Genomic DNA, 18685 nt, shown 5'->3' on the forward strand with positions numbered 1-18685 from the left:
CTACTGTGAAGGACCGCAAACGCCTGCAGAGAGTGGTTAAAACAGCCTCAAAAATCACCAGGACTGCACTGCCCTCTCTGCACAGCATCTACCATCGCAGAGTCCACAGGAGAGCTGTCTCCATCTCCAGAGACCCCACCCATCCCCAACACGGACTATTCACACTCCTCCCTTCAGGCCGAAGGTACAGAAGTGTGAAATGCAGGACTAACAGATTTAAGAACTCTTTCTTTCCCACGGCCATCAGACTCTTAAACAGCTGAGCTGATGGCTTCCATAATAACTTACATTAATGGCACATAAATAACTGCACTACACTGCACTTTACCTTTATACTGTTTACCTGTCTGCATACAGCTGCACATGTATGATTAGACAATTCTACTACGGACTGTTGCAATATAATAATGTTGAACACTACCACACTACTGCACATTGTATATAGATTGTATTGTATTGTTTTGTATTTCTGGAAATGTATATTTACTTATTTATTTTCTATTGCATGCTTCGATTTGATTCTACTATCTCATATCTTACCTTGTGTCTGACATCCAGCGTGGGCAGCAAAGTAGAAATTTCATTGTACAGGGAAACGTGTTTCTTACTGTGCATATGACAATAAAGCTTTGAATTGAATTGAATTGAATTGAATTTTTTGTTTGAGGAAAAACAAAAGTTTAAAAATTAGATTGTATTCAGATCCGTTTTTGTTCACTTTTGAATGTCACTAAATTACCTCAGAACTTCTCCTTTTTGTCTCATATAAATCTGAACATTTTCTTCCTTCTTCTCCGGTAACCTCTGACTAAAACTTCAAGTCGAAAAAAAGACAAAAAAAAAAAAACACCTAAAAAAACAAAAGACGCCAAATTTATATAATCCTTTGGTTTTCCCTCCTGCTTTTTACTGAAACTGCAGAGACGCGGCCGCTTCCTTCCATCTCATATATTTATGTGTATTTTTCTCTCTAATTTAAGGCTTTTGTAGCTTGAGGTTAAGACAAGTAAAGCCATTAGTTTTTTAAATGAATGAAGTTCTTAAGCCTTTTGTCTGCAGAATGCTGAGCCATTTGGGGGAAATGCTGCTAGTAGACCAGCTTTGCTGTTGCGCCGATGAGGCTTAAAACTCACCTGCTTATGCAAACTGACGGGAGTAACTTTTGTAAGGAAACTTTGCTCGTAACTACCTTATATCACCACAGTCATGTTGTTTAAAGTTGTCACTTTTTAGGTCCATGCAAGGACACATAAAGGAAAGAGGAGTAGATTGGCAAAGTAAATAAAAAAAAAACACTTTCATAGACAAAATATTGTTAATTAATATGTTTGTTTTAATGTTTATTGTCACTGACCGCAGTGTTTGCTGTCCGTATTATGGATATGTGAAGATTTATTGGCACGTTTGCTCATGCTAACCTATTTTACCAGTCAGTGTTTCAGAAAACAGGTAAATTATAATCATGCACTTCGACCAATTAGCTCAAATAAGATTTCTTCTTTTTTAGACGGAATCTTTAGGTAACTACATTTTTTGTTGGTATGAAGAAGTCACTCTTAGGCCCCTTTTCCACTGGCTCTACTTCAGCGGCCCCGCTCTACTCGGCCCGGCTTGGCAAAATGCACCAGTTTGGTCGGTAGCAGAGGGGGTTGGGGGTGCACCTCCAGATTTCCAACGCCATGAGTTGCTCTTGATGAGTGTGCGCTGCGCTACCGAAACTTGGCGTCATTTGTGGAGCTTTTTCAATTTTTCCCCGGCATTGTCGAGATGTCCAGTTTTTATCCAGCACCAGCCATCCCGCTCTGCAACCTCAACGACAACTTTTTCATTTCTCGTTTCCCCGTCTAGCTGGCGCTGAATGCTGCAGTCTCCAGTAATGACAAGAAAAGCCTGGACCTCGTTGTTCGCTACTGTTCCAAAATTGCCTATCGTTGTTTTCTGCACTCTTTACGCTTGCATCTGACCCCACCCGTGACTAAAGAGTGAACAAGAGCTAAGCTTGTGTCACCCACGAAAGCAGGGACCAAAAAAGCAGGGACCGGCCTTGAAAATATGCTAGTGGAAATGCTCGCTAAGCGTGCCGAGTAGAGTGGAGCCGGGACCTTTAGAGCCAGTGGAAAAGGGACAAGGGAACCATAGCTGTAGTTTTATACCCCATGCTTTACACGCTCACAGTCAGTGTCAGCTTGTAGTGATAAAACACCGCCACGTGTAAACGGCACAGACATCTGAATCGTCTACCAATGGGACCACCTGAGGGGGCCCGCCGCCTCGACACGCTCCGCTTTTTATTATCAGGTCAGTTTATTTGTGACTGAGCTTATATTTTTACGATGTCAGTTCATATCTGAGTTTCGACACATCTACACAATATATATTCGCCCTGGCACAGACGGCGCCCGGTTATTCTGTCAACAAAACAAAAGAAAGCATGAAGAGATAAATCTTAGAAAAACATACTGCTGATTCAAAGGTTCTCCAACTCTATTTTACTCTCTGCTGCAGCTGCCATCACTCATTTAACAGTTTCACTCAGCGTGCCTTCCCTGCAACGCCTGAGTCTGGCCCTGAATATTTGCCTGTGCACGACATTAGCAGAAAGAAAAAAAGATTTACATAAAGATATTGGTTTTTTTTTTAGCAAAATCAATGTTCCAAAAACAAATACAAATGATCCAAAAACAAAGAAAATCTGAGCACTAACCATTCATTTCTGTTTGTCTGTATTTGGCCATTCATTTTTCTTATGAACTGTTTTTTTTTTTAATATTCTTGTTTAGTGACAGGGATCCAAAAAAGTTTGCTGCTGGGAAGTCGTGTAGAGGAACTATTAACATATTGTGCCTTAAAGTTGTCGGAGCCTTTGTTAGACTGGATCAGCCTGAAGGAGTTTTTCTCACCTAGAAAAAAAAAAAAAAAAAAAAGCAAACCATTGAGGTTTTGAACACAAATTTTCTGGGAACAAAGCCTGTGTGCGCAGATTAAAATTTCATTTTCAGCTGAAGTTTTAACAGAATCGTCCAGGGATTCACAATAGTAATTTTGTGTTGCTCAGTTTTTCTCAAACCATAAAAAAAATAAAAAACAACACAAAACTTTTAAATCACACTTGTTACGTGTATATTCAAGCGAAAACAACATCTTAACAAAAGCGCTGCAGCTTTTCTTTATAAAAATAAAGTGACTGCAGAGTGTTGCTATTGTCAAAGAGACGTTAAATACAAATCTTCTTGTTTAGTTTTCTTTGAAAAAAATCCTATTCGTATGTTTTTTTGCTTTTACTTAACTTGTTAGCGGTCCTAATGTATGCTAACTGCTGTACATACAGTGCCTGACTCGTGTAAATGAAATTCATCCTTTTTCAGCAGTGATTCGAGGCAGTTTTATTTTATTTACTTGTTTACCTCATTGAACTCTATCCGCGCGGCTTGTTGTGCTTTATGAGCTACGATGTGACACGTTTGTGTTCGTTTAATACTTATTTACAATAAATTAAGTTTGCTTTGTGCCGTGTACCTCTCACGGAGAAGATCAGAGGCCCGCAGCACAAAGCAGGATTAGTACCTCCGTGAGGTGACTTCGTGTTCCTCTCAGGGGCTTTCGGAGCCGCGAAGCCGGTTCGCGTCTTGTTCGGCTGCACTGCGACGGCAGATTTCTGCTGGGAGTCTCACCTGTTCGGGAGCGGCGAAGATTTTTTTTTCCATCAGAGATAAACACACAATCTCTGCCTCCTGCTGCTGCCTTTTTTTAAAATTTTAATCACAAAGAGCGTTTACAAGAGTTGCATCAAATCATTAAAAGACTAAAATCTATTCACATGGCTCACAAACAGACCTACAATACATTAATTTAATAACCTTCACAACTGGAAAATGCCAAATCGACTCTTGCTTTGATGATAAGGCGACTAGCCTTGATCAACTTATGAATTTATGCCTGGTATCCGTGTTTTGACTGTTTTCCTTTTTGTAAGATTTGTTTTGCTTTAACTCGGGTATACATATTATAGTCCTCATAAGAGTTTATGATAAAAAAAAAAAAAGACTTTAGACTCATGGTGGAGGTGGATTATCTGATGCTGACTATCTTACACAAACATGCACATATCTGCAATTTAAAAACATGGGTTCACTTAAAAATTCGATTCATCATTATTGTAGGAAACAGTCTCATCTCAAAAAGCTGAAATATCTCAACACAAGGAAGGTTTTATGTGTCAGCTATATATATTACAATTCTTTTGTTTGTACATTTTTTAGGATCAGAAAACTGACTGAACCAAAATCTTACCTTTCAGTGAACATACTTAGACTAAAAGAAATGTTTTTAGCTACATATATTATGCGTCGTTTCAATTATTTGCCTTCAAGTACACCATTTTCATTCAGAAAACGAGGCGTTACGAGGTGAAAGGGGAGAGAGCAACAGGGTAGAGGTAAAAGGGGGGGGGGGAGCAAATCACAGAATACAGAATAAGCGAGAACAAAACACATAGCGAAGATTGATTTGTGCACAATCCACCCACATCTTCTCAAACAGCATTTGGAAGACGACAGAAGTATGTTTTGTTTATTCTATTTCCTTCATTAGTCTTCCATCACTGCGTCTGAAACCAGTCAGTTACTGTGCAACACTTGAGATATTCCGTAATGACTAATTTTCAGCTCGTGTCTCCTAGTCAAAGCCCAGTCAGTTTGGTTTCTTACAGCACAGAAAAATAAAGCTTTGAACTATTGATTATTTTTCGCTGCTTTTGGGCACGCTTTGAAATGCTTGGTGCAGAGCAACCACTGGCTGCACATTTCGAGGCTGATATGACGAGCGTTTTTTTTGTCGGGCTTTCAAAGCGCCCCGCATTATCATTCATAATTGGGTTACGGTTTTCCAAGAGCCTCTTCTGCTTTGTGCATTGTGATGTATGAAATAACAGCATCTTCTTGCTGTGGGAACTAAAGAATATTCTTGAAGCAGTATCAAAGAAAAAAGAAAATAAAATAAAGTAATAGGGCCGTATAAATTGGTGCTAATTATCTCAATAATTTCTGGGTAGAAATAAATAAAGTGGATTGCATTGGAATACATATTAAAGTAGAACTGTGTTGTTTATGAGCGAAGTATTGTAAGTGCCAGAGATCTCCACATTAATTCAATAAGCTTGTCACTCAAAAACATGCATGCCGGGCCTAATTAAATGCAGGCAGAGACTGCATGTCATTATACCTTTTTGTCATTTGTCATAAATCTCTTTGTGCGGTTTGTCATGAATTTTAAAGCGCTTTCTCCAGAAGCAACTTGATCTGATGATTCAAATGCACTCGGTGAGTTTGACCTAAAATCGTTCGTGGTTTCCAGGACATCCTGAACAACCTGAACCCTTCGGAAGCCGAAGATCTGGACGACAACGACCTCATGCTGGACGTGGACCTCCCAGACGACGGCTCACACGGTCAGCACACACACACACGCATGCAAACACGGCCCGCCCTGTTCTCCACGTAAGATTTGTGAGGTCATTACCAGGCCGTGACTTACGCTTATGTTTTTTGTGGAAGACCTCCAGCAAAACTGTCTGATCATAAATGTAAATGAATACATTACCAATGTCTGAGCTTTCTATTCCCAGCGGAATCCTTCTGCCTGATATAATGGTTTTGAATAAATTGGATCTCGCGTTGCCTTGGGTGAATATTTGCCACTGCAACATCCATTAAATTAGTTTAATGGATACCCTGTTGTGTATTACGTCCTGTCACTTTTTGAGAATTTGGCTGGTGAGGATTTATTGAATTAAAAAAACTTCGCTCCTTGACTATATGCTTTTAGTGAACTTGGAAGCAGTATCCATCCGGCCGTCTGAGACTGTTTACAGGAACAGATGTGCACAGATGTGCGTGGTTGACAAGTACGGTTGCAAGGCAAAGGGCATTTGTGTACGAGCAGCTGCAACATTTGTTCATTTGTTGATTACAGCAGTTCGGTATTGGCGTTAATAGTCCAGTTTTAGAAAGTCGAAGATGTACGCACGTCAATGCTCACTTCAAGTTTGTTGTAATATTTGTCAAAGTTTTACAAGTTTTCCTCACACATTTTCACCTGCCATATATATATATTTAATCTCATTAAAACCGAGTAAAATTGCTTCTCTGTACGTGTTAAAGGTAATCGGGTCACATTATTACCACATAATAACAGTGTTGACACCATTAGGGCTCCATCAGTTTGTGTGGCATTTTGTTCTTCAGCAGGGGGAAAAAAAGGGGTTTGAGGACTGACCTCTGTTGTCACCAAATATAATGAATTCTTGGAAGTGAATTTTCCTTTGTCAGTCTTAAAGCCCGAACTCTCACGGCACGTTTCATTGCTAATGGATTTAATGCTGCAGTTTTCTCTGAATGACTCTGACAGGCTGAGTTTGTACAAACAAGACTCCCTTCAGCACCATAAAATTCATTACAGGAAGCATGTGTAGATGCTGTCATGTGTATATAAAAGTGTATAAAGGGGCCATCAGCTCACAGATGCACAAATACAAACACAGCAGTCACCTATTAGATAGACTTGAACTTTATGTGATGTCATAGATTTAACTTTTAAGCCTTCCTTGATTAGGTTGCTTTAATTGTTTAGTAATTCACAACACACTAAAAAAGATTTTATTAAGAAGAAATCAGTGATATATATTATATTGAATCTTATAACCCTGTGTTACATAGTTCATAATTCTCAGCTTTGAAGGCCTGTTTTAAAGACATTCTTTAAAAACCCTTTAATTTTGGTTTTGAACAGTTTATGTGTTCAAACCTAAATTATTGTTTTTTTTGTTTTTGTTTGCTTCTTAAAATATCATTTCATATACCAGAATAGTTTATTTAGGAACTTCATATGTTATTTGTGTCCTTTTATTGTCACCTGAAATGGAAATTGACAGTAGTTTGACAGTCTTCTTTCTTTCTGCAAGTGCAGAACTTGTTTAATCTTCTGCCTTCTTCTCTCCGTTCCTTTTTATCCTCTTTTAAAACCCATCAGCTTTTATATAACTCATGTATTTCCAGTAGAATAAATATATTTTGTTATTAACCTGATCATCTAGGTTCCAACTGAAGCATGTTTTGACTCCTTTAATTAGCCTTTGATCTGAACAGAACCCAGATATCATTGGTTTGAAAGTTTTAAAAGTGTAAACTAAACAAGTTAGTGATACAAGTGTCCTTAATTGTGTTTAAAATTTGTATTTTATTCTTATTTTGGAAGTACAGCTTTAACAGAAACTCTAGCTCAAGCTAAATTAAACCTGGATCTAATAATAAATTTACAAATTAGAATACAATGCCTGTAAAGATTGATTCTGTTCCTCAGAAAAGGGGATGGTAATCAGGAGGAGAATGCTCACTCCAGAGGAATGTGAATTGGTGCGTCGTTCCTTCCTACTCCTTTTCGGGTAGCGGCCATATTTATAGCTCTGTGTGTCATGAGTAGAGCTCATGTCGTGAGTGGGAAACTGAAGAGTCCAGTTAGAGTCCTGCCCACGGGGCAGGACTTGAGACGTGGCCTGAGAAAGGGTGTTTTCTCCTAAAGACTTCAGCTTAGCCACAAAACAGAAAAAGTGAAAAGAAAGAGGAGGATAAAAAAGAAAAGGGACTCATGTTGTGTTTTTATCCAGCTGTCAGCTCCCATGAACGGAGAGAGGCCACAGATTCTCTCTCTCTCTCTCTCTGTAACTTCCTGGGCTTGGACACAAACCAGTCACCTCACTGTGTTTCTCCCCAGCACAACCACAGTCCTCTCTCCCCCAGCTCCGGTTCCCTGGGAGTTCCCAGAAAAACAAGACTGTCAACACAGACAGGGCCGGGGCAAAGCTGCGAGCCGAGCTGACTTTTTCCCCTGGCCCTTTAACAGATCATCAGCTGACAAGACAAGGAGTCCTTTTCCTCCACTTTCCGTTTGGGTTTATCTGCATTTATGGACTTTTCTAGTTGGAATATATTCAGTTTGTACTTTTTAGAAGAGTTTTTTTTCTAAGCTAAAAAAAAAAACAAGTCATTGAGGGCACTTAGGTTTTCAGGAATGCACCAGCCTTGTATGCAAAACAAGCTGTCTGTTCGTAAACAGACTGTCTGCTCCTCTGCTATGTGGTGACTCTTTGGGTAAAGTATTTTCACCGGCACTGCTGAAATCATTGGGTTTGTCTTTTCCCAGTCCTTATCTGCTTTTCTCACTTTCTTTCAGTATAAATATCTGAGCGTGTTGCATTTAGAAAGTCAAGGGTTCTTTTATTTCCTCTTTCAGACTGTGCTCTGTTAGTCGTCGGGTTTTGTTTCAGTCATGGTTCATTTCACAGCTGTGTGCCGTTGAGTGTTGCTAAATACTGTGTCCCTTTACAGTATCGTGTAAAAATGAAATGATCCATCTCTGTTTGTGAGCTTTGGTTCCATTGGATAGTGGCAAACTTTGAAAGAAACAAAATTTATGTTTGATTGAAAAATCGACTAAGAAAAATGTCTTTTTTGCTTGGAACTTTTCATGTTCAGCCACAAAAAACGCTATAAAACTTTATCAAATTTCAGTTTATGTTTTTTTTTTTTCTCTCATTTATAGCTTCTGACTTTCTGCACACTCTTTATGCCGTCTCACTGTTGCTTTAAACTCTCTTAATATAGACTTTGAAAGGATGTCCCACATTGAGCGACCGGAACGAGCCAACCGGCAGGGGCAGCATCGTAAACAACACCGCTGGGGCGGTCCAGATCACGTTCACAGTGACAGCAGGTTGGTCAGGCTCAGGCGTTAAAAACAGTTTGCTCAAATGTAACTAAACTGTAAAATGGGGAAAAACAAGCAAAGAAAAAAAAAACCCTCTTTCGCTACATGACAGTTTGGGATTTTTCTCTCAGGGCCTACGTCTTCCAGAATCACGATGGCCACAAGGGTTCAAGAGCCTCGTCGCGGTTCGTCCAATCAGACGGCAGACAGCGAGGCTACGCGCCGATGCCGACGCCGATGCCGATGCCGACGCTGGATGAACTCACGCTCGAACACATGACTCAGGACTGCAGCTTGCTCAAGAATCAGCTGCTCAGGCTCAAAACGTTACTAGAGGTTGGACCCAAATCCATACAAATCTGTATTTTTGCAACACTACAGATGCGTTTTACATTCGGAATGCTTAAAAACCACTGTTTTCCTCGTCTCGACACGATCCATAAAAGTAAATTATCTTAAACGGCTCGACTCGACTGCTGTAGCATAGATATTGATCTATGTGTTTGCCTTTTTAACAACGTCTTTTCCAGACTTCATTCTTAATTGTATATGTTTTCTTTTGAAAAACAAAACAAACCAGCGAACTGAAAACAGCGCTGAGCTCAAAGCGTCAAACGTAAAACTTCTTTTCCTCTGACACGATCTGTCTGGATAAATTAATGCAACTTTAATGAGCATCAGATGAGTGACAAAACGACAAAAAAATTAAATGCTTTTTTTTTGTGACTCCTACCATCATGAAACATAAAAATTCAAGCAACATTTTGGGGCTTTGAACAAACGTGACTGGCATTTGGTGGGATATTTGCTTTTTTTTCCTTCTTCTTTTTTTGGCTTTCATCTAACTGTGACAAAAAAGCACAGACTGTAATTTTAGTGTAATCACAAAAAAAGATCAAATCTGCGAGGAAAATCTACTTTTAAATAGCGTTGCTCTTATTTAATATATTGAATTCTCAATCACATACTTTGCCTCCGGTGCGTGGTCCTGGTGGCTGGCCGTTCAGGGTCACTGGAGTGTGCGCGCAAAAGAGGAAAGAAAATTTCACTGTGGTGAAATATTGCTTTTTGAGGCATGCCGAAGGCAATTGATTCAGCTCACTTTGTACTCTGCATCTGTTTGTGTGCCCCCTTCTGAGTGTGTGTGTGTGTTTGTGTTTCAAGCTTGAGGAAACAGACTCTCCAACAGATGTTTCCGAGCAGTCTGAAGATAGTACCACTGTGTCACAGGTAAGAAGCTTTCCTGTGGATTTGGATGGACATGGTGTATACATCTAAACAGTATATATTGTGTCTACCCTCCTGAGGTTGTCTCCTATTAGTTCAACATACTGCATGTGTGTGTGTGTTCAGATAGAGGCGCTGATTAAGGAAGTGGAGGGGCTCAGAGAGGAGCTGAAGAGTCGAGACAAGACTATTGCTCAGCTCACACTGCAGTGTCAACAGCTACAACAACAACAACATCCACAGGAACAACTGGTGAGTTTGTATGAACAGGACTGATACAAGTGAAAAATCTGAAAAAAGTGGACTTTACACTGCACTATACAATGTTTCTGTTAGACCTCAGTTTGTCCCCCCCTGGCTTTTATTTTGAATGGAGAGGTTGTTTGGTCTTTTTCATGGAAGACTTCCCATTTATAAGCAAGACATTCTCCAGTCACATCCAAAGTCTGCATTGGGATCATCTGGGTTTCTGTCCTGCATCCTGACCATGGATGTAAGGCAGAACATGAATGGGTGTTCAATTAAATGTTAATTCTGCAACTCTGTCTGCAAACGTTTTGTATTTTTCAGCTGAAATCAGTGTTTTGGCATAAAATATGTCTGTTTTCCTTTTTGAAGTGCAACAAACGATTCCCTCATCCCTTCAACAGTCGACTTGAATAAGAGGGGGGAAAAAGACATTTCAGAAAGAAGAGAAATTCCTCCTCTAAGGAAGACAAACGCTTGGTTTCATGCGCAGAATAGAAAGAACGGCAGTGATATATATCGGAGGGAGATTGACACTTTTCTTTTCAGTCATGAAATATTAAACAAGCAGCACCAGCGTGGGAAATATAGGGTTGTCTTTATGATAACATGCACTTATTTCCCACATTTCAGAAACATTCTAGCTGAATGATACTCAAAACTGTCATTAAAATGAAATGGGGAAAAAAATGTAAATTACCAAGGTCCATACATTGTGAATGTCAGTGGAACATGTAAGAATATCAATACCTGCTATCATGTAGCTCTCGGGCGCTGAAAGCGTTTAGTTTCCCTTTCAACAGTTCACATCCTTGATAACAGTTCCTTTTTTTGTAGATCTGTCTGTTGAGAATGTCTGGACACAGACAGTGCTTTCAATTTTTTTTTGTTGTTTACACCAATTCCACCTTCATTATGTTACAAAACGAAGGCGGAAAGACAAAAATGATGCAATTATATCATGCAGAGTGACAGGCCCACTGTTTAGCCTCCTAATAGTAGGGAAACACAAACTGCAACGCTGTTCTAGTGTGAGAATTCATCTGATGGGTATTTTCCTTGACTCCTAAGTGCACCGCCACTCCTGCCTGCAAACAACGTCTACTTTGTTTGGTTTTGATCAGCTCCATCTCCTCTGTAACATTCATTAGTGTTTCCTTGTTAGCCAAAAAGAAAAAAAAAAAATCACGTCTCGCTGACATTATTCAAATCTCTACCATACTGAGAAATACCAAAATGTCAAAGCGAGGCCTGTACACCAGCTTATCTACAACATACTATCCGTCCAATTAGAATTAACATCCACTCGGAGCAGGTCCTTGAGACAGCGCAATATTGCTGCACCCTTAACACCCAACAAGCAGAGAATAAGAGCAAAAAATACAAGGCATGTTTCAGATCTGCGGCTGGCTTTAATGAGCGTAGAGGTTGTAAGAGCCAACGTGTAGGGGGAAATGGAAAGAAAATAAAATTCACTCCGCTGACTTTGTGCTGAAGCTTCTTGTGGGAATTCAGACTGAGACGATTTTCGAAAGTTGTTTTGCTTCCTCTCCTGCTCTGATGTTTTTGCAGTGGAGGACTAACAACAAAAAAACCCCAAAAAAACAAAACAGGACTAAGCAAACACACGAGCCTTAGAAGTTAATTTAATGTACTGACCAAACCTGCATTCTTGGTTGTGTGGAAAGAGCAATTACAGCAAAATAGGTCTGTGGAAACTGATGGTTTATGTTGTACCTCGAATTAGACAGTCAGAGTCTTTTGGGGCTTTGTGTTTGTCCCTGAAATTGGTTTAGAGACAGTATTAAAGTCAGGTTACTGTTCAGAGAGTGAAGTCGGTAAAAGCTGACTGAATGGAAAATAATGGAGTTAAAAAAAAACAAAGGATGTCTTAACAACATTGTGTGGTTTTAGAGAGCTAATAGTCGGGAATGGTTAAGAAATAAGACTGAGAGAGACCACTGTTGAGTCATTGTCTTCAGATTATTAAGTAATAATGTTTCTGAGAATATAGGTTTACTTTTTTTCTTCAAATCTGACTCTCATATCCTTCAATTTTAAATGAAACTTAAGTAATTTCCTGGCTCTTGGCTTTCATTAACATCAAAGTCCTAATCTGCTCAGAGCTGCAGATAGCATCTCATCATTCCACAAGTAAAATTTCACAACCTGTCTTGTTTCAAAGACTTTACCAAGAAATTTTAATCGTAATATCTTTTTTTTTCTTTTTTTTACAGCCATGTTCTTCTTGGTCTTAACTAATAATACAAAGACAACCATAATTACATATACTCCTTCCGTCCATTTTTATTAATCTATCCTTTAAGGAAAGGTATTATTTATATATTATTTAAAAAAAAAAAAGATTGTCACCGTTCCTGTCACAGCTTCTACCATGTTCAGTAGCAGCATAATGTTGGCACATCAAAGCTATGGATGCAACTCCTTCAGTTCAACCAAGAAAAAAAATAAATAACAGAAGACATGATTATTGGTTTCAAAGGCTCAGAGAGAACCAGACTCTAAAATTAGATTTACTGACTGACCCTAAGCCAAGAGACAACACATACTGTATGTGGGTAATTTTTGATTTCGATTCCGATTTTAAAGCTCATGGTTGATTTCTGGCCAAACAAAAAGCTCGAGAAGCTTTAATTTAGGCACACAGTCCAAATGACATTGGTTCGATAAGCTTGTGGAATGCTCATTTCCATCTTAATGTTTTACTGATGATGGACAGCTGTGTGAATTTCCACCCGTAAATATGAAAAGACCAAAGCTCCTTAAAGTTCTATTTTCCTTTTTATCTATCCGTTCCTCCTTTCTTCTCCCCCCTAGCCTTACCAAGGTCGACAGGTCAGGTGCCAGTGCCACCACCAGGGGGCTCCCTCTTCGCTACGACAGGGCGACAGGCCATTGGACAGACGAGTGCAGCACCACGATAAGGCTACCCAGACATACTGGAGACCACCAAGCCATGCTGTAAGTCTTAAACATTATTCACCTCAGTTCTGTCTTATTTTTATGATTTCGAAAAATAAGATACTTTACATAAAGGGAAATCTTATCATTTCATTAGAGCAGGCGGTTGGGGGGGAGGCCGCTGCGTTAATCCATGGCTTAATTAAGAGGCTTTTTATGTAGAAAAGCTTACATGGTGCAGCCATCGCACCTCAGTATTTACATTGAAAGAGACTTCAAGTATATAACATGTTGATCAAATCAGTGCCTCTTCATTCATTCATTCATCCACATTTTAAAAGATCCCAGAGGGTTAAATCACTGTACTACGTTCTCCACATCGAATGCAGTTTATTAGGCTGCCAGCGTGTGCTCATCACCCTGTCTTCTGCCATAAAAACACCCAGCTATCATTTAACTGCGGCTGCAGTGTTAATGCCGAGGTGATGGAGAAAGAAAGAGTGAGATATTTGGAAAGAAGCAGAAGACCCATAGACATAAACGCATATAGGGGGGAAAAAAAATGATATTTACATGCTGTGGGTTTTGCAGTGCTGCAGCAGGATGCAGTGTTGTAACCAGTTATTGATTCCATAGTAGAAATGCCACAGGCAGCATGCTTAGAGAACAATCACCTAATAGACCTGCTCTCTGCTGAAAGTATCACAAACACAAAGCACGCCGATATAAGTGTTATTACATGATTCTAAAAAGGAGATAAATTATTTAACAAAGATCTATTTGCTTCACCGTTTCTATAATTGCTGTATAAATATCATAATAAATAATCTAAACCTTCAGTGTTCAAACATATAATTTTATTTAATAAACTTAGGCAACCGGTAAAAATAAACGGACAAAACGAGCAGGATGACTGTCTACGCTAGATAGCAATCTTATTTGCCATAAGACCGTATGGTTTAAAAGTTGCCATAGCAACCAACAAAGCAGCGCCGTGCGTGACGGGAATCATTTCTGCAGAGGGAACATCCCCCTCTGACCTGTTGTACCTGGTGCATAATAACACACTGAAACACAAAAAACATTCAACGTTTTTTTTTTCTGTTGCTCATAAAAAAAAAAGTTTGCTGTAAGGATTTTGACAAGTAAAAAAAGAGAATACTGTATGAACAAGCAGACAGAAGCCGCTGTTGCTCTCTCAGACACTTCTGTTTGAGGTTGTATCACTGATCTCAGTGTTACACGTGCACCCCGAGTCCTAAAATTTATCCTACGTGCACTTTTTTTTTTCCCCTCTCTATGTCACCGCGGCACGACGTGCGGAGCACGCTGCGTGATTTAGCATTTCGGCCGCTAAAAGTCCATCTGCATGCAGTTTGGGTCTGCAGTTCATTATGCAGTCTTTTGTGCTAACGATATTGTGCACACTGATATTGTGACAATGATACGTTTTAATTTTCAATTTATTTTGCAACCATAATAATATATATATATTCTACTTTGAATTGCCTTGTGCGTTTGAGTTTCTGCTACTTTTCTTTAAAAAGCTGTTTCCCAGTATTGTTGAATGCTGTGTGGAAAAGATAAGCCGAGATTAATTTTGCTGTCAAAGGCCAATAGCTATTATCTTTTTTCTAGCTTTACAGTTTCTATGTTTGCCTTATCAGTGGCTGAGATGTTAAAATGTTCCCTGGGAGGTCTGGAGTCCCCTGCTGGATGCTTCTAACGTTTTAGACTTTTGCGTCTTAAAATTCTGACTGTGTTTTGAACTAACATTAGGCGTGTAACAAGATAATAGGCTCACAGCCCCATAACATACCCCGCGAGGGCTTTTACCTTTCTGTACAGTTCACGCAGCATCTTTAAACAGTCAGTAGACACCAACCACCTACAGCATTATGACTATTTTCCTAATATTGAGGCAGTTATTGCAACCACAAAAAGCTCCTGAGGGCATTTTAGCGTTTCATTTGTCACATAAGGAGAGTTGGTCACATTTCTTGTCGTTAGTTATAATATTATAACTGATTTGTACACAAATATTCTCCTTATAGAAGCCCTTAATTTCTATGACTTTTTTCCTTAGCTGCCGAAAGGTTGTGGTCTCCCTCCCTGAGGGCTTCTGTAACCTATCTCTTCCTGTATCTCCTAACTTTTCAGAGACTGTTGGAAGGATTTGGCAGCAGATCCTAACCAACTGCTTCAGGCATCAGCTACTGCAGCTTCCAGTTGTAATCTGTTTACAATCCATTTTAGAGTCTAATGCAAAAAAAAAAAAAAAAAAGAACAGAAAAAAGATCTAACAATATAAAATGAGTCGTACGTCTGCAGACAAAATGCACATAATATTGGTCATGCTTGTCACCATGTGTCACATTAGAAACTACTTAAATGTCACTTGGAGAGAAATAATCTGTGCGAACAGTTCCCTAGAGGAATCACAAAAGCAGAAATGTTTTCTCTGCCTTCTTTCTTTTTGCAGCAAATAAAACCTGAGTGGTATCATTTTTTTTCTTTCTTTTTCTGCCATTTCAGACATACTACAATAGGAAACCATACAGCTTTGTGTTTGTCTGTTTGAGATTTTGCCACGCGTGTGAGCGTGAGAGCGGGCTGTGGCACGTATATCTCTTGTGCTCGAGTGTTCGGAGCACAATCAGTCAGTGTGACTGAACAATGAGTTCAGCCGACTGAGGACTGGAGAGCCGACCCTGCTTCTAACCCAAATAAACAAACATGCAGATGAGCAGCCGCAGTGAAAACAAAGGCAACACAATAAGCAGTGTTACATCAGTGGCAGACAGAGAGGATAATTACAGCTCCCCTCCTACTCCCTCTTTGCCTCTTAAACATCCTCTTCTTCATCTCCTCTTTTCCTCTCACAGCTCTCTTCATGTCTTTTTTCTTTTTTCATTTTTTTTTATAGCTGCTGCTCTTTCTGTCTACGTCGCTTGCTTCAGTGATTTTTCTCTTTCCCTGCTTATTTCCCTGCCTTTCTGTCTCAGATTGCCACACTCACTGAATTCTTAACTTTATTGTAATTAAATCAATTTGCTGTCACCGGTAGTGGGAGGGCTGTGGAGAATGATCAGTGTTAAGCTGCGGGTTGAAAGTTTCTCCCTCAGATTCCAGTTATCTCTACACCCACGTTTTCTCCACGCGCTCCCTCGCATCACAAGCAAACCGTTGCAGGCGCGCGCTTGTTTATTCGCACGTAGTCTTGGACAGGTGAGGATTTAATTGGCAAAGTCGGCGAGGTGAATCACTGTGACCAGACCTGAGTATTAGCTGTAGCTCGCTACATAAAGCTTTGTGGGGTGGATTAGAGAATCCAGGAACGGAGAGTGAGACTGAGTTAGTGGTACTGCGATGTCAATAAAATACTCTTGTTACTGGGAAGGGAAAAAAAAGGTTGTAGGAGCACATGGAACAACTTCTACTTGGCTTTTTAATTTCAGGGGTCACCATTTGCTTTAAGGACAACAAAAGGAGACCAGCAGTTCCAAAGAGTAAGGAGTCTTAACATATTAAGCATGTTAAAGCATGGCTGACTGTTGAATGCTAAAAAAGCTGAAATAATAATAACAACTTATTTAATAAAGTAGTCTCCTCCTCTGTTCTGCCCTGCAAAGTTAAGCCTTCGTGCACAGATGGATGGTCGTTTTTTTCTAATAAACAAAATAATGGGTTTACACAAGTACATGTTTTCTACTTTTCATTTTAGATTCTTAGATAAAATGAACTTTTAAGTTCTGATGGCCGAGTTTTATTGTACGTTTGTAAGTTTGTACCGAGGTAATGATAACATAACAACAAATTATTCTGTTCTAGCTTGAGTACTTTTTTTTTACTCACCACCAAAGGTGAAAGGTGATCATGTTTACGTCCATGTGTGTGTGTATGCACATTTAAAATTGTAACCACAGCTAATCTGCCTTAGCAAACTCAAAAATAGCTCTAACTTTACACCGGTGGTCTCCAACCCTGGTCCTCGAGGGCCACTATCCTGCATGTTTTCCTTGTTTCCCTGCTCCAGCACACCTGATTCAGTGGTTAAATCACCTTTTCATGTTCTGCAGAAGCCTGTTAATCACCCATCGATTCAAATCAGATGTGTTGGAGCAGAGAAACAAGTAAAACATGCAGGACAGTGTCCCTCGAGGACCAGGGTTGGAGACCACAGCTTTACGCCGTTTTTAGCCAGCTTAAACAGCTATAAACCAAACCTTCTCATCTTAAAATGATATTAGTTTCAAACTATGAGGGATATGTATTCTTTCAAGGAACAGTAGGCCTTAAATGCCCAAATTGATATAATTGTTAATTGATGTTGTAAATATAACTGTTGATCAAAACAATCTTATGACATTAGGAATGTTTGATGCTTTTAAGCAAATTTTTTTTTTTTACTTTTACATGTAGAACAATTTAAAGTTTCTCACCTTTTAAGGATTGTTAACTATATGTATTAAGTTGAACTCAAGTTATCTTATCATCAATGAAAAAATATGTGAAGTTTTTAATTGAAACCATGTATTTTCTGAGTGTTTTACAATCTGTTTTCTGTTGTTTTTTTTGTTTTTTTTTTGCAATTTATACAATTACTGTACATTTTCTGTGCACCGCTGTACTTCACAGCCCTTCTGCTGAGAGCCGGACACTCTCGCAACAACTTTTAAACCTAATCAAACTACCGACGTGATATTGAAGAAGAACGACACTTCAAAATTCCCCTTTCTGTTTCGGTGCTCCTTTGATGCGCCGTCAGACCTTCGTTTCAGAGTGTTTACAGTGATCAAAAAATATCAAAACAATAATCTGGCAGATCGAGCCGCTGCGGAAATCGAATAAGACTGCCAGACACTGTCAGAGTTGTTTGCAAGCCCTCAAACCAACTCTTTTGTTCTCATCGCCTGATCCTTTCTGCAAATGAAGCCTCGACGTGAGGCTTCTGCTAAGATCTCCCGCTGAAACCGTTTCTGGTGTTCAAGGAAGGACATGGACAAACACAGATCAGGAGAACTTATTCCTGCCCCCCTCTACAGTATTCACACTCAGGGGGATCTAAAATAGCCTTGGTTCTGCCTGCTGAGTAGCTGAACTCTTCCTTTTATGTTCTCTATACGTTTCTCTCCCCCATCCTTTGCATGACAGAGTTTGATTCCTTCATCTTTTGTATTAGAGCCACCCCTCAAATAAGACTCTGTCATAGCTTGATACAGTTTCACTCTGCCTGCTTTCTATAATGGCGCCATTCATTTTTTTTTTCCTTCTCTAGTGAAACCTTAATAATGTGCTTAACGTCTGGATGAAACGTGCGCGAGAAGTGAAGTTTTAGGTCGGATTTCTTTTTGGGTAGGTAGGTAGGTAGGTAGGTAGGTAGGTACATTTATTTATATAGCACTTTTCAGCACGAGGCGACTCAAAGTGCTTTACAACACCGAACAAAATTACAGACAAAGTTACAGAAACAAAATTACAGACAGGTACAAGATACAATGATAACTAATTGTCTAAATAAGCTAAGCTA

At 39.5% G+C, this 18685-nt stretch overlaps 1 protein-coding gene across 8 annotated transcripts in view; it reads left to right on the plus strand.

Moving 5' to 3' along the window:
• ccser2a (coiled-coil serine-rich protein 2a) overlaps positions 1-18685 on the plus strand; it is a 42755-nt gene that overhangs the window by 17352 nt on the left and 6718 nt on the right. For 6 of the 8 annotated variants that reach the window (XM_017430496.3, XM_017430488.3, XM_017430513.3 and 3 more), the window contains 7 exons: positions 5353-5446; positions 8658-8766; positions 8892-9096; positions 9925-9990; positions 10114-10239; positions 13072-13215; positions 16614-16664. In XM_017430496.3, coding sequence (XP_017285985.1) covers positions 5353-5446; positions 8658-8766; positions 8892-9096; positions 9925-9990; positions 10114-10239; positions 13072-13215; positions 16614-16664 — 795 coding nt within the window. The remainder of the gene's footprint in view (positions 1-5352; positions 5447-8657; positions 8767-8891; positions 9097-9924; positions 9991-10113; positions 10240-13071; positions 13216-16613; positions 16665-18685) is intronic. The other 2 variants (XM_017430528.3, XM_025008687.2) reach the window with 1 other exon arrangement.

This window comes from Kryptolebias marmoratus, linkage group LG22 (genome assembly GCF_001649575.2).
Source record: "Kryptolebias marmoratus isolate JLee-2015 linkage group LG22, ASM164957v2, whole genome shotgun sequence".
Lineage (NCBI taxonomy): Eukaryota > Metazoa > Chordata > Actinopteri > Cyprinodontiformes > Rivulidae > Kryptolebias > Kryptolebias marmoratus.